The sequence below is a fragment of the Aotus nancymaae genome, unplaced genomic scaffold (assembly GCF_030222135.1).
Source record: "Aotus nancymaae isolate 86718 unplaced genomic scaffold, 86718_ANA_hifiasm-v0.15.2.pri h1tg000083l, whole genome shotgun sequence".
NCBI lineage: Eukaryota > Metazoa > Chordata > Mammalia > Primates > Aotidae > Aotus > Aotus nancymaae.
In genome coordinates this window covers 2833856-2858471 of record NW_026988498.1, presented here as the reverse complement: position 1 = coordinate 2858471, position 24616 = coordinate 2833856, and the positions used below count along the sequence as shown (strand labels likewise).

At 45.3% G+C, this 24616-nt stretch overlaps 1 protein-coding gene across 6 annotated transcripts in view; it reads left to right on the top strand.

Annotated features, from left to right (window-relative positions):
- The window catches only part of PRKCQ (protein kinase C theta), a 145940-nt gene extending 128449 nt beyond the window's left edge, over window positions 1-17491 (top strand). For all 6 annotated transcript variants that reach the window (XM_012443410.2, XM_064369072.1, XM_021670600.2 and 3 more), the window contains exons 16-18: window positions 3745-3933; window positions 12721-12849; window positions 16280-17491. In XM_012443410.2, the coding sequence (XP_012298833.2) occupies window positions 3745-3933; window positions 12721-12849; window positions 16280-16435 (474 nt within the window). In that variant the 3' untranslated portion in view covers window positions 16436-17491. The remainder of the gene's footprint in view (window positions 1-3744; window positions 3934-12720; window positions 12850-16279) is intronic.
- The last annotated feature ends 7125 nt before the right edge of the window (window positions 17492-24616 follow it).

The window sequence follows — 24616 nt, the reverse complement described above, 5'->3', positions numbered from 1 at the left end:
GGTGGCTCAGAGACCTTTCTTGTTGCTTTGGCACCGCCTTGTGGCACATCTCAGAAATTGCATCTATCCCTGGCCCAACAAATTGAGGCAAGATTGTGCTGGGTGCATCTTAAATTTCCTTATCATTCTCACTAGATATACTTTTAGATGACTCCTCAAGGCAAGGCCTATTTTTTCTAAATTATAACGTAAACGTTAGTATGTAAATATTGAGGTAAGAGTAGTGGGTAGCTTTTTTACATTGGAAGTTAGTAACAGATTGCAAAATTGTTTGCAACTTGGTCTTCATTTTCAGAAATGAGGACAAGCTCGTCATCAGAACAGTTATTTATCATAGTATTCATAGTCGTCCCATAAGACGAATCACCTTGACTTTGCCACTTTTCACTGGATCCTCACAAGAAGCTTGTAAAAAGCTGGCCAGATATGATTCCCGTTTTTCACAAGGAGGTTGAGGAGGGTTAAAAGGTCCTCCCAAAACTGTGCAATAAGGGATTAAGCCAAAAGTAGAGCCTGTGACATTTTATATGGCCAGAAAAACTGTTGTGCTGCTGTTGATATTGTCCTTTTGTTTGTTTAGCAAGCCTACGTTAGAGATGCCTCATGGTACCCCTGGGCCTCACTCAGTGCCGATCCATCCCCCAGGAGTGGGCCCAGGTGGCAGAAGGTCAGGGAGGGGTTGCCATGCACATCAGTCTGCTCCATCTGAAAAAGCTCACCAACATCAAAACATGCAGCTTTCCTAGAAAATACTGGAATCTCTAGACTTCTTTTTTGAGACAGAGGCTTGCTCTGTCACCCAGGCTGGAACACAGAGGTGCAGTCTCTGCTCACTACAGCTTCCACATCCCAGATTCAAGAGATTCTCCTGCCTCAGCCTCTCAAGTAGCTGGGATTAGAGGCATGCGCCAACATACCCAGCTAATTTCTGTGCTCTTAGTAGAGACAGGGTTTCGCCACATTGGCCAGGCCAGTCTCAAACTCCTGACCTTAGGTGATCTGCCCGCCTCGGCCTCCCAAAGTGCTGGGAGGGTGACTGGAATTGGTCATTTTCTTTCCCAAAGCCATCAGTGTTGCAATTCTGTCACTCATTCCAAAGACGCATTAAAGAGGGAAGAGAAAATTCCATCTTATATGAGTAGTGCCAATAACAAAATACCTTTTGTGAGTGTGTATTTGTGTGTGTGTTCACAGATGTACCTAGCTAAGCCTGAACACCTCACAAGATGGAACAGATGTTCATCCCCAAAAGACTCCGACTGTCTTGCTTTTAAGTTTAGTGCCTCGATCCTGTTATTCCTTCTTCATTTTGTTTTGGGTAACAAAGCAACTTGCCTGCAACTCATCCTTGGAGCAGCAGTCATGAACTGACGGAGATTTCTTCCCTCTTTTCCATTAAAAAATTTTTATGTGCCGCTATGTCCTAGGGTTTTGTTTTTAATTATGGGAAAATACACATAACATGAAATTTACCATCTGAACTACTTTTGCGTACAGTTCAGTAATGCTAAATATAGTGCTGGGCACTTTGGGAGGCTGAAGTGGGTGGATCACTTGAGGTCAAGAGTTTGAGACCATCCTGACCAACGTGGTGAAATCCTGTCTCTACTAAAAATACAAAAATTAGTTGGGCATGGTGGCACACTCCTGTAATCCCAGCTACTCAGGAGGCTGAGGCAAGAGAATCGCTTGAACCCAGGAAGTAGAAGTTGCGGTGAGCTGAGATTGTGCCACTGCACTCCAGACTAGGTGACAGAGTGAGATTCCATCTCAAAAATAAATAAATAAAATTAAGTGTATTGTACAGTTTTACAACCAATCTCCAGAAGTTTTTCATCTCAGAAAACCAAAACTCTATCCACATTCAACACTAGCTCCCCATTCCCCCTCCCCCAGCCCCTGCCAGCCACCATTCCACTTCCTGTCTCCAGAATTTAACTATTAGGTTGCTGCAAAAGTAATTGCAGTTTTTGTCACTGAAAATAAAGGCAAAAACCTCAATTAATACTTTAGGTACCATATGTAAGTAGAATCATTCAATATTTGTCTTCCCCTGCCTGGCTTATTTCACTTAGCATAATGTTATCGAGGTTCACTCACATAGCATGTGACAGGTTTCTCTTACCTTCAAGGCTGAATAATATTCCACTGTGTGGATGTACCACAATTTTTTCAATGCCTTCCCAATCCCTCCTCCCCACCCTCTGACCAGCCCCTGGCAACCGCCACTCTGACCTACGAGTTCAACGTGTTTAGATTTCACATATAAGTGAGATTTTGCAGTATTTGTTTCTCTGTGCCTGGCTTGCTTCACTCAACATGTTTTCCAGGTTCATCCGTGTTATTGCAAATGGAGAGTTTCTCCTTTTTCAGGGCTGACACCCCACTGTGTATATATAGCACAATTTCTTTATCCACTGATGGACACTTAGATTCCATATCTTGGGTATTGTGAATGATGCTGCAATGAGCAAGCGAGTCCAGCTGTCTCAACATACTGATTTTATTTCCGTTGGTTATATACCCACCAGCACATTTTCCTCATTTCTTCATCCATGGATGGGTCCTACCATGTACCATCTCAGAGAAGGTCAGACACAGTTTTTTGGGATGTCAGACACTGAGCAGAGTGGCACGTGCCCTCTACCTTCCAACATCCAAAAAGGAATTCATTGAAAGATCAACATACAAAGCTTTTTTGCTAAGAGTGGGTTGGTGAAAGGCTAGGAATCTTTCAAAATGTTAGGTCGGCTTCCAGACTTTGAATCCTCCTCCCTAGCAGATAAACTCAGATTCTGCAACCAGCTGTAGGTAGCTCTTAGAGATCTCTGATTTCTAGATTTGAGCACTTTGGGGTGTTTTTGGTTTTGAGATGGAGTTTCTCTCTTGTTGCCCAGGCTGGAGGGCAGTGGTGCGATCTTAGCTCACTGCAATTTTTGCCTCCCAGGTTCAAGCGATTCTCTTGCCTCAGCCTGGCAAGTAGCTGGAATTATAAGCACCTGCCACCATACCTGGCTAATTTTTGTATTTTTAGTAGAGATGGGGTTTCACCATGCTGGCCAGGCTGGTCTCGAACTCCTGACCTCAGGTGATCCACCCACCTCAGCCTCCCAAAGTGCTGGGATTACAGGCTTGAGCCACCACACCTGGCCTAGATTTGAGGTCTTTGTTATCTTAGGCTCTGTTTCCTGGCACAGGACACAATTTGAGTCTGCATATCAGTGATTACAGTTGTGCCTCCTGAACAAACAGCCGTAGATAGTGAGGCTTTAAGGAAGGGAATTGTCCAGATGGCCTCTTTGGATGCTTTATTACTACAGAGAGTTTATGCAAAGACTCAGGACAGTACAAGTCAGCAAAGCATGTGGGCTTGGTTTCAAGGCTCACACCAGAGCTTCTGGAGAACTTAGACATATGCCAGCTTTCGTAGGTCCGATATCTGCCACCTAAGTTCTCATGTCACTGATGAGAAAACAAAAACTAATGGCACAGTTTCATTGTTTCTTTAAACCCAGAGGAGAAGTACAAATGGAAACTGACAAGTGTTTGCTCAGACTCAACCTCAAACATTTCAGCATTGTTTAGAGATCGGCTTCTCGAGAGATAGTTTTCGGGGTGATCTTTGGGGCAGCCTCACACATCTTTCCCCTTGACCATTTACTGAGTGGCTTGAGACGCTCAGGAAGAGTTGTCACTCCTCAGCCTCATTCCTGTTAATTTCGTGTCTGCCTTTTGGTTGCGCAGATCTTGCTGGGTCAGAAATACAACCACTCTGTAGACTGGTGGTCCTTCGGGGTTCTCCTTTATGAGATGCTGATCGGTCAGTCACCTTTCCACGGGCAGGATGAGGAGGAGCTCTTCCACTCTATCCGCATGGACAATCCCTTTTACCCACGGTGGCTGGAGAAGGAGGCAAAGGACCTGCTGGTGAAGGTAAGAAGCGAAGCCAAGAGCGTCTCATAAGAAGAGTATTAGGTCTTCTGGTCAGTTTTCTGTTTGTCTTAGATTCCAACTTGCACATGGCAAACAATGATTATATCGAACTGGGTTTAAATGGGATACACACCACCTGTGTTTTAATAGAGGCACCAATCTTATAAGCATTAAATATCAAAAGGAGTGTAAGATAAACCCTCCTGTGCACCTGTTACAAAATAAATGCCTGGGAACCAGTTCCATTACCCTTGAATACCCTCACCCAGAGATGTAGCTGGTCTTCAGCAAGCACAGTGTGTGGCTTAAAACTCAATCTAGCTACTTGGGAGGTTGAAGCAGGAGGACTGTTTGAAGTTAGGAGTTTGAGGTCAGTCTGGGCAATGTAGTGAGACCCTTGTCTCCAAAACAATAAAGAGAAAAAGGGCATTTATGTTATATAGAGGTTTTTTTTTTTAACTCGATCTCATTTCCCATAGTTCTTTTTTAGAAATATTCAATCCAGTTCATCCTCCCCTACCTCTGGTTGAAAATGTGTGCAGGATGTATGACTTTTCAGCCTGCTCTTAGATAAAAGACAACCTATTGTCACTCTGAAGCTATGAAACACTGTCTCAGTGGAAAAATTAAAACCATCCAGTCCAAGGTATTATTCATCACATTTTTTTGTTTTGAGACAGAATCTCACTCCCTCACCCAGGCTGCAGTGCAGTGGCACAATCTTGGCTCATTGCAACCTCCGTTTCCCAGGTTAAAGTGATTCTCCTGCCTCAGCCTCCGAAGTAGCTGGGATTACAGGTGCACAACCACACCCAACTAAATTTTTGTTTTTTTAGTAGAGACAGGGTTTCACCATGTTGGCCAGGCTGGTCTCGAACTCCTGACCTCAGGTGATGCACCTACCTCAGGTCACACCTATAACCCTAGCACTTTGAAAGGCCAAGGTGGGGCCGGGCACGGTGGCTCATGCCTGTAATCCAAGCACTTTGGAGGCCAAGGCGGGCGGATCACCTGAGGTCGGGAGTTCAAGACCAGCCTGACCAACATGGTGAAACCCCGTCTTTAAAAAAAGAAAGAAAGAAAGGCCAAGGTGGGAGGATTGCTTGAGCAATCCGAAATTCGAGACCAGCCTGGGCAACATGGCGAGACCCCATCTCTACAAAAAATATAAAATTAGCCAGCTGTGGTGGCTAACACCTATAGTCTCAGCTATTCAGGCAGCTGAGGTTGGAGGATTGCTTGAGCCCACACGGTAGAGGTTGCAATGAGCCATGACTCTGTTTCTGCCACCACCACCCCCAATAAAAAAAGAATCTAGCAAATCTAAAAGAAGTGGACCAAGAATGCAGGTGTTTTGGAAGAAACATTGTTTTGATTTCTGGCATCTCATATGTCAGCTGGTTACAAAATAATCATCATTTAGGGAAATAATTTTTAGCCTTATGCTTGCTATATTGAAAATGGGAATAGGATAAGATCCTTCAACATTGGAAGCTATCTAGGGGTTTTTAATTTAAAACTAGAAAAATATTAGCAGGCTCATCTTTTTTCACTCATCTACTTTCTTGCTCTTGAAGTAGTTAGAATTAAATGTAAAGGGAATACACTTCCACCTCTCTAAAAAAGTGACAACCTGTCTTGGGCATTAGAAACTTGGAGGCAACTCCAGAGCACTCCTTTGGAAAGTCAAGACCTTGAATCTGAGAAGTGCTGACAAAGCCCTCACAGGATCCCCAGCCAATGGTAAAGAAACAAGGTGTTTAAAAATGCGAGCCAGTTCCATCCAGCTTTCACTTTCTGACTGTGATCCAAACAAGCAGTTGCTTAGAAAATTCCCTCAACAACCAATTAGAGGTACTTTTAATGACCAAACACAGATGAAATGAAAGCTAATTTCAAAATTAACCAATTTAAAAAGAAAAAAGGATGACAACAGTAAAAATAAGTTAGTGGGATCTGGATATATAGTTTCTATTTTATGTAAAGGCGAGCTCACACATTGCTACAATTGCTACATTTGTAGCAATAAATGTAGCAATTGTAACAATGAACTCCTGTGAAATGTGTCAGCTTGGGCTCCCTAACAAGGTACCACAGACTGAGTGAGTTAAACAACAGACATTTCTTTCTCACAGTTTTGGAGGCTGAAAGTCCAAGATTAAGGTCCAGCAGGGCCAGTTCCTGATGAGGACGCTCCTCCTGACTGGTAGACAGCCACCTTCTGGTTGTCTTCACAGCAGAGAGAAAGAGAAATTCTGGTCTCTCATATGCGACCTGTACACCTGTTGGATCAGGACCTTACCCCACGACCACATTTAACCCTAATTATCTGCATAAAGGCCCTACCTACAGTCACATTGTGGATTGGGGCATCAACATTTTGAGGGGACGCCATTCAGTCCATAGCATGAGGCTGCACTGTGAAGCCTAGGCCAGCAAAACCCACTGGAAAAAAAAAATGAACACAAAGCTTGGTCTGTACAACCCGAGGCATGAGAGCATCTCCAGACTCAGGGGCTATCTCCAAGTGAGTCCCAAGGTGGAGGCCCTGGAGGGAGAGTCGCAATCCCCCAACACCCATCATGCCTCATAAATGCCAGCTTTCCACCCTGTGCTTCCCAAACCCAGCCCACCCTGAGGATCTGCGATGCTTCAGGCCAGGGTGGAGGGTGAAGGAGGGGCAGAGGTAACCAGGAGTAACTCCATGGAGAGAAGTTGGAAGTGATGATTCCAAGGAGAGAAAGATTGGGTGGGAGAAAAGGATTGGGAGGAGAAAAGGTGAAAAGCCGTGTCCTGGAATCCTACTCAGCAATGAAAAGGAACAAACTATTGATCCATATAAAACAATGCAAGGCATTAATGTTGAATGCAAAAGGTCAATTTCAAAAGCTCACACTCTCTGAGCCCATTAATATCACTTCATTGAAATGACAACACCATAGAAATGGAAGTCAGATTAGTGGTTGCCTGGGGTTAGGGTGCTGGGGACAGGAGGATGGGCATGACTCTCAGGGTGCAGCACAGGCAGATCTTTGTGGTTCAAATCTTGCTTGGTGTGGAAGTTGCCCATATCTGCACGTGTGATAAACTGGCGTAAGTAGTATATTCACATGGTACGAGAACCAGCTCCTTACCTTATGCTGTCATTACGTGAGATGGAATCATTGGGAGAAATAGGGTGAAGGGCACACAGGACATCTCTGTACTATCTTATCAACATCCTGTGAATCTATAATTACTTCAAAATAAAGTTTTAAAACAAAACTAGGGCCAGGCGCAGTGGCTCACACCTGTAATCCCAGCACTTTGGGAGGCCGAGGTGGGCGGAGTTTGAGACCAGCCTGGCCAACACAGTGAAACCCCACCTCTACTAAAACTACAATAATTAGCTGGGCATGGTGGCAGGCATCTGTTAACCCCAGCTACTCGGGAAGCTGAGGCAGGAGAATTATTTTAACCCAGGAGGTTGGAGTTGCAGTGAATAATCTGTCAGAGCTACTGCTGTTCAATTCTGCCACTGCACTCCAGCCTTGGTGACAGGGTGAGACTCTGTCTCAAATAAAATAACTAAATCTAAGGCTAAATGCCTTGCAAACACCAAAATAACAGTCATCTGCAGAGTTTCAGGGGCAAGAGAAAGATTTGTCCCAAGGGAAGAAAATGAATTTGATTGAATAGAATAGAAACTAAGATACTAAGGGATAAAGAAGACAAGAGGACTGGTGGGTGATTTTTTTTCTTTTCTTTTTAAAGACAGAGTCTCGCTCTGTCACCCAGGCTGGAGTGCGGTGGCACAATCTTGGCACACTGCAGCCTACACTTCCCAGGCTCAAGTGATTCTCCAGCCCCAGCCTTCCATAAAGCTGGGACTACAGGTGTGTGCCACCAACGCCCAGCTGATTTTTGTATTTTTTGTAGAGATGGGGTTTTGCCATGTTGCCCAAGCTGGTCTCAAATTCCAGAGCTCAAAGCAATCTGCCCACCTCAGCCTCCCAAAGTGCTGGGATTATAGGCATGAGTCACCATTCCTATTCAAGAGGTTCTAAATGAAGCTTGTTCAACCCATGCCCTGCATATATAGCCCAGGATGGTTTTGAAAGTAGCCCAACACAAATTCATAAACTTTCTTAAGACATTATGACTTTTTTTGTGATTTTTTTTAGCTCATCAGCTATTGTTAGTGTTAATGTATTTTATGTGTGGCCCAAGACAATTCTTCTTCCAATGTGGCCCAGGGAAGCTAAAAGATTGGACACCCCTGTTCTAAGTAAGTTTACATAGAAGCGTTTGGACTTGTTATTTCCCATGTGAGTTAGTAAAAATTCCATGAACTTTCTCTCACACATATTCTTGCAGTTGGGCTGATAAAACTAATTTCCATTATGCAATCTGCTGCCCATAAACTGGCTTCCAGCCTTATTTCTATTCCTCATTTGCTTGGATCCAACAGCCCCCACATTCTTGAGCCCCATTTGCTGCAAAAATAAAAGGTAATGCTGTTTCTCAGAAATTTCCTCAAGGGAATTTGACAAAATGTTATGAAACCCAGAAGTCATAGGTCCTCTGGAAAAGCTGAGGAGTGCAATGCTGTGTGGCATCTGTGACAGCAGCAGAACCAGACCTGTCACCGTCGCCCCCCAGGGCATGGATGCGTGTTGTGCAGTGAGCAAGTGGACACTGGAAGAGGCTGTGCTCCGGCTAGAATTCCAGTGGGGACACCGCTGTCCAGTTGACGATTGCCAAAGAAACACCCTTTACGTCCTCGTTTATCCATCCAGGATGTCCTGTCCATTTGTTTGAAAATGATGGGAAATTAATGATCCAGAACATAAATACCTCTTCTTTTCATAGAAAGACATATCTGAGGAGGGATGAAGAGGGAAGGCAGGCTCCAGGTACAATCTGTCAGCACTGCTGCTCGCTGTCCACAGCCCGGAGCTGCTTTCTTGCCCAGACTGTTCAATAAACTTAAACAAATTCCAACTACATCCTACTTTTTCCCATCAATGTAAACCTCCATCCTGACAGCTTTTACAGACAAAATCAAGTCTTCAGGAATTTTATTCCATCCGTGCAGCTTTCCAGGGGTGGAGCTTCCAGCCTGGGTCCCCCGTGAGGTCTCCCATCATCCTCAGGACCTCAGCGGGTTGAGTGGCTGCAGGGCAGAAAATACACTAATTTTCTGTTCTGTGCAGAACTGGAAAGAATATTGAAGCTCAGAGCTGGAAACCATATGCTCTTCTCATTACACATTTTATATTTTTCATGTATTTTTTCATTTTGCAGGTACACATCCAAGCTCAGAAGGTTCATTGGCATGATCCTCTTGGTACAAATGCCACATGTTCACCGGAAGGAATAGAATAGAAAACCAAGCATGCAGCACACACGGCCCAGGGCAGTTACCTGTGGCCTAATTTGCTGAAGCATCGCATTAGAACACGAGCTAGGTTTTGACCTATTCCTAAGACACTTACACCATCTATCTAATCTTGTTTCATCCAAATGTCCTTAAGAAGTGGAGGTCAATCATTTAGTATCATTGTTTCAAGAGAAGGGACATAGGGCAAGTCACTTACTCCTTTTGCTTTTTATTATTATTATTTTTAGAAGGAATCTTGCTCTGTTGCCCAGGCTTGAGTGCAGTGGTACAATCTCAGCTCACTGCAACCTCTGCCTCCCAGGTTTAAGCAACTCCCCTACCTCAGCCTCCCATGTCTCTGGGATTACAGGTGTCCACCACCACACCCAACTAATTTTTATATGTTTAGTAGAGATGGGGTTTCACCATATTGGCCAGGCTGGTCTCAAACTCCTGACCTCAAGTGATCTGCCCACCTCAGCCTCCCAAAATGCTGGGATTACAGGCATGAGCCACCATGCCCAGCCTATCTCTGCTTATAAAACACCAATCTGCTTTTCCATGTGATGACTCCTACTGTTTAATAGTTTGTATGAATGCATGGGGCGCAAGTGTAATTTTGTTACATGCATGGATTGCACAGTGGTGAAGCAGGGCTTTTAGTATCCACTCCATTTTCTGAGCCTACAGAAAAATACGTCTTACTGTGAACTTGGTGCTTCTTTTCTATGCTGTAAACAGGTGACCAAGAAAAAATGAGGCTAGAAAATGCGTGATCTGCAGATAAACAAAGTGGAAAGACAGCTTATTCACTTACTCAGCATGCATCTACTGAGCACCTGTGTTGTGCCCGGCACCATGCTAGCTTCTGAAAGGAATAGACCCAGCCTTCAGAGCTTACAGTCTAGTAGGAAAGAAGACAACCTTGGAAAAAAGATACAATATACTAATTCTCCAGTAGAGGGAAGATGTTTTGTGGTGCACAGATGAGAGATTATCCATCAGGACAAGTGGGAAAGAGGCCACTTGTCATCAAAGTGCATAGCTACTCTGAGGCACAGCTTCTTCAGCTGACAAAGGGGATAATAACACTTACTCTTAGAATTTGTTTCAAAATCACTGAGGCATCTAGCACAGTGCCTGGCTCTCAAAGAACATTGGTAGGAGTGAATGCTGTATCAATCCTAAGAATCATGAATGATGTATGACGTATGATGGTGTGATAGGTCCTGAATATGACTTGAACAGAGGAGAAAGGGCTCCCTGCCAGAGGAGGTCATTAGAGAAAGTTTCACAAGGAAACAGGGGTGAAAGCTGAGCCCTGAAAGATAAGGTGGAATTTAAAGATGGGAGGCAAGAAATGGGAGTGGACTGGGGGAGGGTATCTCACTGCAAGATAGAAATACCATTAGTGAGGGACAGAGACAGGAAGGCAGGTGGTGTTTTCAGTGAGCAGAAACGTTTGTACAGGAGGGGGTTCTAATGGGAATGGAAGGCCCTGTGAGTCAGCATCAGACTCCAGAGAGCCTGGAATGCCAGCCAAGGGCCTGAGGATGTCAGAACTCACCAGGCCTTAGAGATCACCTTGTCTAGCCCTTCATTTACACATGAGGAAACTGAGACTCAGAAAACTGACCTGAGGCCACATGGGTAGCCAGTCTCTTGGATGGCTGTCATGTTCTTTCCACCATGCAGGGGCTTTCTAGTTGGGTACTTTGGAACCCCAAGTTTCTCTAAAGAGTCCTCGGTGGCCCCCCTGTGGTAAGGGAGAGAGAGGAAGTTGAGACTGTGCCAAGAATTTGCCAGTCAAATACACTGGGTGGTTGCACAAACATTTCACCTGGAACTTCAAAGAGATTCTTCTACTTTTTTTAAAAAGGGGGAAAAAAACTCCACTTTACAATAGTGTGTTGTTTGGTTGAGATACACATATATCTCGCTATTTCAGAACATGCAGGCCGGCTATGTTTATGAGCAGTAAAAACAAGAGACCCTTGCAATTTAGGTGCAAATGGAGGTCGAGCCCCTGTGAAAGCCTCCTGGAAAATCACCGCATTCCACCGTTTTCTGTTTTAAAGAACTTTAGGCTCCTTAAAACGCTCTATAACTCATGGTTGCTCCATAAATAAACATCTAGCTGATGTAAGAATAACCGGTAACTACTCCAGACACCCAGGGGACCTGTTAGGTTTCTAAGTTAATGTTTAGACTCTCCTGTTTCTTAATGCCCTTGACAGGTTTTATTTAAGTTTGAAAAATATCCAAGTTCCTTTCCTGTCTTGCCAGTGTTCATTTTGACCTCTTACGGGGAAAGAACAGGAGAAGGAACAGTGCAAAGCAGAACGTACATATGTGCCAGCTCAGAAATTATTAGATGGACCTTGAATTAAATATTACTCCTCCAGCAGGTTTGCAGGAGTCGAGAGTAATTCTCTTTACTCAGATGCCTTGTAGAGTCCAAAGCTGACTGTCTGGGACTAGTTTCTGTTATACCTGAGTCCCCACAATGCTGGAATCATCCTAAGAATGCAGCTTTGTAAGAAATCAGACTTAATTGATGGATAATTGATCAAATGACAAACAAATTGATCCCTCACTCTATACTGTTGGATTTAATAGACCAGGAGTTATAGTGCACAAATGTGTGTCTGTGTGCATGTGTTCATGTACGTGTGTATATGCATGCATATGCCTGCCTGCATGTGTCACATTTTTATGTCAGTGTGTGCACATGTGTGTATGTGTTCATGTCTGTGTGTATATATATATACACCTGTGTGCATGTGTATGCACGTGTGTGTGCATGTGTATCCGTGTGCATGTGCTCACATTTATGTGCATGTGCCAGTGTGTGTTCATATCTCTGTGTATGCCGTCATGTCTGTTCATGTATGTGCATGTGTATTTGTGCTCACATATGTACATGTGTATGCACGTGTATGTGTATCCATATGCATGTGCCAGTGTGTGTTCATATCTGTGTGTGTGCCATCATATATGTCCATGTTCATGTATGTGCATGTGTATTTGTGCTCACATATGTACATGTGTGTGCATGTGTATGTGTATGTTGCTGTCTCATTAATCTTCATATCCACCTTGTGAGGAGGGCACTTGGCTCAGTTTACAGGTGAGGAAACTGACTCAGGCCTGTCAGTTGCCTGAGGTCCCATCAGTAACACAGGACAAAGTTTCAAATCAGGTCTGTGTGCCTCGGAAAATAGCGAGTCAGACTCCAGCAAATTTAGAAAGGGTCCTTCAAGGGAGAGTTTCAGGACCAGGTTGATTTTAGTCAGTCCTGATGAAGGTGAGTAGAAAAGTGAGGTTAGAAAAGAAGGGGCTGGTGCACTGGGAAGCACCACGCCCTCCTGATGCAAAAGGCTCATCCCTGGAGACCTCAGCGCTCCCCCTCTGCTCCCTTTCAGCTCTTTGTGCGAGAACCAGAGAAGAGGCTAGGTGTGAGGGGAGACATCCGCCAGCACCCTTTGTTTCGGGAGATCAACTGGGAGGAACTTGAACGGAAGGAGATTGACCCGCCGTTCCGGCCGAAAGTGGTAAGGACTCGCCCAGGGGCCGTTGGTGTCAGCCCCTCTCCCTCCACTCAGCAGCTGCTCACCCCTGCCGGAGCCCCGACTCCCCACCCACCCCACTCCCCAAGAGGAATGCACTTCTTTACCACCTGTTTGCAAAATTTAACCTCTGTAGTCAAGATGCACCTGCATGAAGAATGCATTGCTGTGAGCCCATGCCTTAGGCTGAATATGAATTTGTGAGCGTGACTATTAAACAAGCTGGAGGTTTTGCACATGACACATACATACTTAATGGTCCAGTCTGGGTAACCCAAACTTGGACGTCAACCCTGCATCCTCCATCAGGAATTTTGGAGCTGCTTTTTCCTGATGTCTATTGAAGTGTCTGTAAAGTGCTCACGTAACTACATTTCCTAATGGCAACTGTTAGGTGTTCTTTGGTTTAAGGGAAAAACTAAGTAAATCAGTGCTTAAAAAAGATAGATCTGTACATTTCCGTGTATGTCCTCACTGGCAAAAGTCACTGAGCTACATCGGCAAAGGCAGAACGATCTGGCTCACCTGCCAGATGGGCCCCCATAAAGTGAAGGCAAAAATAAAGCAAGGTTGGGCCAGGTGTGGTGGCTCACCCCTGTAATCCCAGCACTTTGGGAGGTGGAGGCAGGTGGATCATCTGAGGTCAGGAGTTTGAGACCAGTCTGACCAACATGGTAAAACCCTGTCTCTACTAAAAATACAAAAAATAGCTGGGCATGGTGGCAAGTGCCTGTAATCCCAGCTACTCAGGAGGCAGGAGAATCATTTGAACCCAGGAGGTGGAAGTTGCAGTGAGCCAAGATCACAGCATTGTACTCCAGCCTGGGCAAGAGAGCAAAAACCTCATCTCAAAAAAATAAATAAATAAAAATAAAGTCAGGTCAAGATGAAGAGAGCTCTGGAGATGAATGGCAGAGATGGTCGTACAACAACACGAATGTGCTCCTGCCACTGAACTGCACGCTTAAAAGTGGTTAAGGCCAGGCACTGTAGTGCACACCTGTAGTCCCAGCTACTCAGGAGGCCGAAGTGGGAGGACTGCTTGAGTCCAGGAGTTTGAGACTAGCCTGGGCAACATAGTGAGACTCCATTTCTACAAAAAAAAAATACAAAAATTAGGTGGTTTTGGTGGTGCACGCCTGTAGTCCCAGCTACTCGGGAGGCTGAGGTGGGAGGATTGCCTGAACCCAAAAGTTTGAGACTAGCACAGGCAATGCAGTTAAACCCCACCTCTACAAAAACTACAAAATTAAGTGGGCTTAGTGGTGCATGCCTGCAGTTCAGACTACTCAATAGGCCTCGACAGCAGGATCACTTGAGCCCCAGAGGATGCAGTGAGCTGTGATCACACCACTGCACTCCAGCCTGGTGGCAGAGTGAGACGCTGTCTCTAAAAATCAAATTTAAAAAGAAAAAACCGTTGTTAAGAAAGTAAATTTTGTGTTATGTATATCACAGGTTTTTGTTGTTGTTGTTGCTGTTTTTGTTGTTGTTGTTGTTTTTTTTTTGAGACGGAGTTTCGCTCTTGTTACCCAGGCTGGAGTGCAATGGCGCGATCTCAGCTCACCGCAACCTCCGCCTCCTAGGTTCAGGCAATTCTCCTGCCTCAGCCTCCTGAGTAGCTGGGATTACAGGCACGCGCCACCATGCCCAGCTAATTTTTTGTATCTTTAGTAGAGACGGGGTTTCACCATGTTGACCAGAATGGTCTCAATCTCTTGACCTCGTGATCCACCCGCCTCAGCCTCCCAAAGTGCTGGAATTACAGGCGTGAGCCACCACACAGTTTTTAAAAATAATACTTTTTTTTGAGATTGAGTCTCACTCTGTTGCCCAGGCTGAGTGCAGTGGTGTGACCTTGGCTCACTGCAACCTCTACCTCCCAGGTTCAAGTGATTCTTCTGCTTCAGCCTCCCAAGTAGCTGGGACTACAGGTGTGTACCACCACACCCAGCTAATTTTTGTATTTTTAGTAGAGAGTAGGTTTCTTGGCCAGGCTGTTCTTGAACTCCTGACCCTGTGATCCACCCACCTTGGCCTTCCAAAGTGCTGGGATTACAGGCTTGAGCCACCACGCCCAGCAAAAATAATAATCTTTAAAAGAGTAGAGCAAAATGGTAGGTTTGCCAGCCTTAACAATTCCTTGTGATTGCTGGCAGTACCAGAGTGATTGCCTGGGTGGACATGGACCAAGAGCGCCAGCTCACAGACTTCACAACAGAGTCCACCCCAGAGAACACACAAGCTGTTAGTCGTGATAGCGAACGGCCGGAAGAAGCAGGTGCACCTCATTCCCAGGGCAAGAATAGTTGTTCTCAACATCTGTCCCAAGCTCCAGGGACCTTCCGAGGGGCCAATGGGTCGGTCTCAAGCACTCTATTTGTGACAGTACCACATCTAACGCATGGGTTAATTATTTGTGATAAAATAAAAATTTTACCATCTTTTTAGCTATCAGAACTCTTAAAGCATGTCTCGCCTTCCACTGCAGATTAAAATTTACTTAATATTTTGCACATAAAAATCAAAACTTTGATCTAAGCTTGCCCTAAAGGACATTCCCAGTTCTGCCAGTAGGAAACGTTCCCTGACCTGTGGTCTGAGCCGCCACAGGCCATTGACCTCACAGCCCCAGGGCCCCTTGGAGGGTGGGTGGGGCCTGACTCTTCATTTCGCTGCTCTGTGCTCCTAGGACTTTCTGTTGACAGGTAATAGTTGTTCTCAATCTTGGGACACTGGATTGAACACCATACTGAATAGCATGTATGAAATCGATGTTTGTTTTCCCTTTCTCTGTCGTTTTGTTTGCCGTGAAAACCAGTGGACCAAGGCGTCTGAAAGGAGTCTGTCCCAGTCTGTGTTGTCTAAGAAAGACAGCCCAAGATATTTACTAATAAAATTAACAAGGGCAGGGGACTGACAACAGCCAAGAATGTGGATAAAAGAACAGGAATATGAAATTCCTTCTCTCTTCCCATCTCTCTGTTCGCACCCCCTCGCTCCCTCTCCCCGCCACCCTCCCTTATCCCACCTTCTATTCCATGAAGACTAAACAGACAGAGGTCAAATTTGGGTGGATCACTTTTTCAAAGTTTGGCAACCCTGCTTCGTGTAAACCATCAATTAGAAACATTAGATCCCATTTGAATCTCTACAATGGTAGTCCTTCTGTGAATTTATGAATTTATATTATTATTATTTATATTATTATATTATTATTAAGCTGAGGACCCACGATTGTAGCAATGTTCAATGAAAGCTGTGCGTGATAATAGATAGGCATTGCCTCCATTTGGAGTATTGCAAACGCCAACTTTGCCAGACAGAGATTACAGCCTAGATAACAAAAATGAAGATAATGACCTCAACGGCTAATTTTTCTTCTCTTTCTTTCTTCCCTTAAACTCTGACCAAGAAATCCCCATACGACTGCAGCAATTTCGACAAAGAATTCTTGAACGAGAAGCCCCGGCTGTCATTCGCCGACAGAGCGCTCATCAACAGCATGGACCAGAACATGTTCAGGAACTTTTCCTTCGTTAACCCCGGGATGGAGCGGCTGATATCCTGAATCTTGCCCCTCCAGAGACACGAAGGAATTTGCCCTCTCCCTGGGAACTGGTTCAAGCGACACTGCCTGGGTTCCTTTTTCAACTTGGAAAAGAAAAGAAACACTCAACAATAAAGGCTGAGGCCCGTTCTACCCCACGTGACTTTTATCTGTAGCAGAAACCAAGTCTATTTCACTAATGACGATGCTCTGGGTCTTGACTCCTGACGTGTCTCACAGACACTCCTGAAGTTAGGTCATTACTAACCGTAGTTATTTACTTGAAAGATGGGTCTCTGCCCTGAGAAAGGTTTCAAAGCTTGATACTGCAATAAATGATGGCTCTTCACTCACTGCTGATCAGTGAAATGCTCATTGAATCAGGGGGCAAATGGAGTACAGACATCTCAAGACCAAAATGGCCCCATTGCCTGGTCTAGTAGAGGATCTTACTCAGCCGCAGACAAGTAACTACTAACCCGTTTTATCCTGTTCCTATCTGTGGACATATAAATGGCTGGGGGGACAGCCCTGCATAGGCTTTTATGGGAATTCTTTACAATGAACAAGCTTGTAACTTGAGATCTACAAGTTCATTCATTCTGATTCACCATGAAATCCATGGGCAAGAGGACAGGTGGAAAGTGAGAGGGAAGGTTTGCTAGAACACCTGCACTCGCTATCTTGTCAAGACAGAAATGATATTTAGAGCTCCACAAGTTAGTATCATTTGGCCCTTGCCAATAAAACCTTTCCATCCATCCACTCTCAGCAGATTCCAGTATCAGTGCAGTCATTCACTGCCATCCTCACATAACCAGAAAAGAAATGAAGTGCGTAATTCTCCTGAGAAAAGAACCTCAACCCCTGCTCCTGCCATTACTGGTGATTTCATGACTCATAAGCCCCTCCGGGGGCATCATTCAGGATCAGTGACCCATTGCATGCTGTTTGCAGCAGTCAATTGAGTTTAATTAGAATTCCAACCATACATTTTAAAAGTATTTGTGCTGTGTGTATATTTTGATAAAATGTTGTGACTTCATGACAAAGAGGTGGATGTGTAAAAAATGGAATTAAAAAAAAATCAAAAAACAGAATCCTGTTAATCATTTACTTCCCTGCTTGTCCCCCACAAGAACTTGGTTCTGCCATATCAATCCTCAAAATGTAGCTAGCACTGAGATGATGTTTTACAACTGGGGGATTGGCCGGGCACGGTGGCTCACGCCTATGATCCCAGCACTTTGGGAGGCCAAGGTAGGCAGATCAGCTGAGGTCAGGTGTTCGAGACCAGCCTGCCCAATATGGTGAAACCCCATCTCTACTAAAAATATAAAAATTAGCCAGGCATGGTGGCGGGTGCCTGTAATCCCAGCGACTCAGGAGGCTGAGTCAGGAGTACAGGAAGCCAAAGGGTGAGGAAGTCAGGTGACCTTCATGCAATTGTAAGAAAAGCAAGTCTGCATAATATTCAGAGTCACTAGCCTAGCTCATCACACGACTGGAAATACCTTTAGATATTATATTTAAAATAGAATAATAAAAGCAGACTGTGGACAGTCTGAAAGTGTGCTGGGACATTTTCATAACTATATAGTGCTCTTGTGATTTTTTTTAATAGACACTCCCCTAAAATGAACACAAAGAACCTCATTTAAGGAGGTGGTGATGGACACCTATCTTCAGATGCATCCGTTCAGGTGTCTGGGCCCTTTGTTCTGAAAACAGCAGCATGACTATAGACCTCTAGTTACGTGGGAAGGCGGTACTTGTCCCCGCCTTGCTCCAAATGAAAATGCTCACACATGTTTATCAAATTTGCCTGCTTGAAGGAGGGAGAGGGTCCTTCGAGGTCCTGGAGGGGCCAGTGGAGGGCAGGGAGCCCCCTGCTCTGTTCTGATCGCTGCTCTGCTTTGCATTTGCTGGGAAGCCCTGAACAAGTCATTTCATCTTTGGGGGACTCCAAGTAATGGGGTGGGTGAAGATGCTATCTAAAGTCCCTTCTCACTAGAGCACTTTCTGGTTCTAATCTGAATCAAGATCCTGCTAAGCTGAAAGGTCAGTGAGCAACACTTTCCACACCACAGACACTCATGGATTCCACTCGCTGCAGGCCTGGGGGCAGCTCTACCCCATTTTCCTTCCAGCCATCCTCTCCTCGCTCTGGGCTCCCACATACCCCTGCCCCAGCACCCAGCATCCTCCTGACACTCAGAGACCCCAACGGGACCCCCACCAGGAAACAAGCAAAGACTGTTGGCCCTTAGAAATAGGAACCAACCCAACTTTTATCCCCTCCACTAGACCAAAATCATGTCTATTCATCATTTGGTTTTGTTTGTTCTCTATTATTTTTTTAATTAGAGACAGGGTCTCTCTACATTTCCTAGGCTGGTCTTGAACTCCTGGACTCAAGTGATCCTCCTGCCTCAGTCTCCCAGAGTGCTGGGATTACAGACCTCATCATTTGCTTTTAATAAATGTCACCTGTGTGAATGTGTCAGCTGACTAAGAAGGTTACTATCTGCTTCGTATCTCTGAGTGTGCAAAGTACTACTTCCTTCTATTCTTTCAGGAGTCCTCTGAAATTGCTTATTAAGATCCCTATTTAATAGGAGAGACCTGAGACCCAGGGAGACCAGGAAGGTTACACTAGAAGGTGACAGCGGAGACTTGAACCCAGAACTCTTAGCATCAGATCCTGCTTCATTCCAGAGTGCAAGGTTTCAGCGACATCCGTCCATCAGTGTCTAATGATTGTTCACTAGAGCCTTAAGTGGATGCCCCTAGTTCAGGGCCACACCTGACTTCCTGTTCCGCTTCTAGGGAAACTGGCAGTCTCTTTGAGGCCGGTCTCTCACCACCACTCCCAGTTCCCTTCCACATTGTACTTTAGCCTAGACTCAACCCTGCCAATAGTAATGAGAACTTCACCTTGGGGCATAGTTAAATGTTTCGGTAAGGCTGGGCACGGTGGCTCATGTCTGTAATCCCAGCACTTTGGGAGGCCGAGGCAGGCAGATCATGAGGTCAGGAGTTTCAGACCAGCCCGGCCAACATGGTGAAAACCTATCTCTACTAAAAGCACAAAAATTAGCTGGGCATGGTGGTGAGCACCTGTAATCCCAGCTACTCGGGAGGCTGAGGCAGGAGTATCATTTGAACCTGGGAGGCAAAGTTTGCAGTAAGCTGAGATCGTGCCACTGCACTCCAGCCTGGGTGACAGGGCGAGACTCTGTCTCAAAAAAAAAAAAAAAAAAAAAGGGAAAAGAAAAGAGGTTTTAGAAAAAGAGAGATCAGTGCTTCTTTTTGGAAGACACGGACTGAGAGTTTGGCTCTTTAGATAGATCCTTTACCACTTCTGCAAATGCTGACAAATGAGGCCTGAGAGCTCCCTGTGCACAAGAGGCCAGCCACAGAGAGAGCACTGACCAGGCTCTTCTCAGATGCCATCCAGCAAGACCAGGCTTGGGGAGAGAGGAAGAAGTCACAAACCAGCCAGAGAAGAAGAAATGCCTTTGTTACATCACAAAACTGCAGGTGGGGTCTGAGCTCTCGGAGCCTCTATCTCTGATGGACCCATCAAGGATGCCCAGGGCAGGAAGCATCAGCCTTAAACACCCACAGACCCAGAACATCCCAGAACCCACTCACAACAGTGCAAACCAAGGAAGACGTCTCTCGCCACCTCTATCCTCTTTCTCTGTCCTCCCACAACCTGGGAGAAGATGGAGCAGAAACCATGGTCATCAGATGTGGGAGGAGAGGACTGAGCATGGGAGGGTGGGAAATGTGAAGACGCTGACCACGTGCCTTCCCCACCGTAAGCCACCAGCACTGCCCACTTGAACTAGATGAGAAGGCAGGGTCAACTTTAAATGGGTTTTCGATGATTCATGGCACTGCACGTTTAAGTTGCATGAGCCTTGAGGGAGCAACTGAAGGACATGTCTAATGTCACCAGAAAAGTCATGGAACCTCTGAGATTTCTGTCAAAGTTTGGAAGAATGAGCCCCACAGAGCAGGTATGAGTGGACGCTGGGTGCAAATAATCAAGATGTTGGTTTGGTTTGGTTTTGCTCTGAGAATTTTACTTGTTTACAGACAAGCCCTAGAGCCACAGTGATGTTGCTGTTGGTGCCACAGCTACGTGGGAGATTCCTTGCACGTAGAGGACCATGCTCTCTACCACCGTGCCCACCACCCAGCAGGCACTCTGCCATCATGTGCATTTGTTGAGTGAGTGGGTGAATAGGATGTGGGTGAGCACCTCTCTACAATCCTCTGTCTGTGTGGGGCCTGGCGCACAAGAAGGCTGGTGAAAAGTGCTTCGTCCTACAGGCTCTATCGGATTAACTGGACTTGGGTATCAGGGCCTCTCTCCTGAAGAATTTTAGACAGAGGCAGACACCAATTGGCCAAGAGAAACAGCATTTGGTAAAGGCCACAAGGCAGACAAAGGGATGGGCAGCAGAAGCCAGGAGGGAGGGGCGGTCACAGCAGCAGAGACACAGGGTTGCCCTGACACCCCAGTATGGGCGACTCAAGGAGGGTTAAGACCAGCAACTTCTGGTAAGTTGCTCTCACTTCTCGGAGTTACTGAGGGGTTCCCAAGGCACTGGGAGTCTTGCCGGCAGCCCTCCAATCACTCCTGTGTTGTTCCTCTCTCTGACTCAGGGAACCAGCATGATGGGGAGCAGCCCCCAGCTGACAGCAGGATTGGCTGCTCCTCGTCCCTCAATCTTATCTGCTCAGTCTCCTGGAGGGTCTGAGGGTGGAGCCCCCATTTCCTTGTTTCTCCCTGTGTCCTATGTAAGTCCTGAACCCAAAGAGACTGAGTGTGTCCCTGGGGCATGTGTGTGCCAGCGTATGTGTATATCAGAGCAAGATACCACACCGCTGTGAGCACCAGGCTGGCTGACTCATGTTCCCTATGTGCCTGATGTCTGCTCCTGCTCTAGAACTTTCACTCATTCTCTCCTGCCAGCCTAAAAGGGCCAGCACATCTCATAAACAACCCCAAAGCCGACCCACTCCCAGGCCCAGCCACAGTGCCAGCCTCCTGCACAAGGCCTTTGCTGACCACACCAGATGCTGCTGCCCAGCGATGCCCCTCACCTCTACCTGTCCTCTAAAATAACCATAGTCACGAGCTGGGCCAAATTCCCAGAGCCCAGAGATGTTTGGAAATGAAGTGGGCGCCACCAACGTTGTTTCTGTGCAGCTCCCAACTCATTGTCTGAGAGGGACCCCCAGAGGTTGGCAGCAACTCCCACAGGGGTCATCTGAGAGGCACAGTGACCACAGTGATCAATGATGTCTCACCATGAGGAGAAGGAGGAAATGCCCAGCCAGGGGACCTGCTTTCTGCCCCCAGGCTTCTGCCTTCCATGTTATTTCTTCACTCTACTGCAGATGAAGCTTTAACTATAAAATACACTGTTGAAATGCACCAACTGCCCTACTCCCAGATGGCAGGAGGAGAGTTCCATTTTCCTTCTGGAAAACTCTTGCAACGACCCGGTACTGGGTGAGGTGCTTTATGTATATTATCTCACTTAACCCCCAGCAAACAATCTGTGAGGATGGCATCATTGTCCCCATTTTATCAGTTAGGACACTGAGGTTTGGAAAGGCTACATATCTTGCCCAGAATCATAGAGAAGAGCTGGAACTAGAACCCAAGCCCGTTTGATAACAAAGCTCATGTCCTCTATCGCCATAAGGGGAGGGAGAGCAAGTGGATTCTGGAGTCCGACTGCTCAGGTCACACCCAGCTTCACCCCCTCGGTACATAACCTTGGACAAGTCACTTAAACACTCTGAGCCTCAGTCTCCTCCTTTCTAAAATGAGGACAAAAAAAAGACAAAAAATAAAATAAAATGAGGAAAGTGATAGTGCTGGCCTCGCCGGCCATACAAGAAGTGAGTGACATCATCTGTGTGAAGCACGTGGAAGTGCCTAATGTGGAACAGGCACCCGCTAACATGTCAGTATTGCTATTTTACTGACGGATCCCAACATAAATCATTTAGAGACCTCCTTCATAGGAAAAGTAATTGTATCCGATTGATCACAAAGGGAGGATGTATCGAACGTAAATATGAAGAAGTAAAAAATATAAAGTTCTACTTTATTGTTCTTATACAGCTATAAAAGCAAGATACAAAGTTAATACAAAGAAAACTACAAAAGTAATAACACTGACTCAACAAGATTGATTTTATGTGATGATGACATTATGAGGCTGACAATAGACCTTCCACGTCAATGTGTCTTAACTACCATGGTGCGGTTTCTTCTGACTTTAGCATGGCTGGATGAGCACACACGGTACGGTGACTCGATCTATGCACGTTCCTCTACTGGAACGATCAAGGAAGAACCAACTGTGCAGCATTTCCTATGTCATTCAGCCTTCATTTGTCAAAAACGCTTAAGTGCACCTAGGTTTTTCCTTATGACACGTGACAAATTAATAGCATTGGTGGAAATAAAGTCATGAACAAAATGCACCACAAACTCTGAATTCTGACACGATCTAACAGAACTTTCTGCTGTGATGAAAATGTACCACATCTGCACTGCGCAGTATGGTAGCCACATGGGGCTATTGCGGGCTTGAAAGGTAGCTGAGACTAAAACATTGAATTTTTTTCTTTTTTGAGACAGGATCTCACTCCGTCACCAGGATGGAGTGTAGGGTAACAAATAGAGCTCAGTGCAGCCTGCACCTCCTGGGCTCAGGTGATCCTCCCACCTCAGCCTCCCAAGTAGCTGGGACCACAGGTGTGCACCACCATGCCTGATTACTCTTTTGAGTTTTTGTGGAGACAGGGTCTCACTTTGTTACCCAGGCTGGTCTCAAATTCTTGGGCTCAAGGGATCCTCCTTCCTCAGCCTCCCAAAGTGCTGGGATTATAGGCATGAGCTGCCATGCCCAGGCTACAGCAATTATTATCTTCAGAAACATTAAGGAAGTATTACACTCACATTACATCCATGAACCAGACCAGGTGCTGTAAGAACTTAGAACATTAAAGAAACTTCCCAAAAAATAGAACCAAAAGGAGAGCTTAAAAATGGTGGGAAAATAGATAAATAAGTTTCAATTCCAAGGTCCATGTCTAAATAATAATAATTATGGAGAAAAAAACAGATCAGAGGGGAGGAAGTCATGAAAGACATAGTACAAGAAAACTTCCCAGAACTGAAATACATAGGTTTTTCAGTGTGAACAGGCTATTTTGGTGTCCAATAAAACAAATGAAGAAAAGATCTACCCCAAAGCACATAATTTTAAAAAAATGTCAGAACACTAGTGATGAGAGAGAGAGAAGTTGATCCAAAAACCTCCCATAAAAAAACAAGAGAGGCCACACACAGTGGATCAGGAATTGGAATGGTATTGGACTACTCACAGTAACACAGAAGTTACAAGACACTGGAACAACATCTTCGAAATGCCAATAGAAAATAAATTTGAACACACAATTCTATAACTAGATTTATGATCAATTCAATCCATGATTGAATCTATGATTCAAATGTTAGAATATAATAGAGACATTTTCAGACAACCAAGTTCTCAAAATTATCCTCCATGTAACTGTTATTGAGAGGATGTATTTCACCAAAAAATGTGGGAGTGAGGAAATAGGTCATCTCAGGGGAGGGAACCAAAGCAAGGGAGACAAAGACATGGGAACCTGGGGACCAAGGACCCATGGAAGAGTGACTGAAACAAAGGAAGTTTATGCAATGATTATGAGAAGAAGTTAATGCCAGCAGCCATGCCATGGTGGTAAAGTCTAGAGAAAAACCAGTCAGACAGCAAGCCAGTCAGGTGCTGAGTTTTTAGAGCATCTGGACTAGTTCGTGGATGTAATGTGAATATAATACTTCCTTAGTGTTTCTGAAGATAATAATTGTAGCCTGGGAATGGTAGCTCATGCCTGTAATCCCAGCACTTTGGGAGGCTAAGGTGCGAGGATCCCTTGAGCCCAAGAATTTGAGACCAGCCTGGGTAACAAAGTGAGACCCTGCCTCCAGGGTCCACATAATACTCCCTCAGGGAAGAAACCCAACTCACAGATTCAAAGGTGTGGTATGTTTTAGTGTAGCAAAAGGAGATTTCAACTGGACACAGTGGCTCAAACCTGTGATCCCATCACTTTCAGAGGCCAGATCACCTGAGA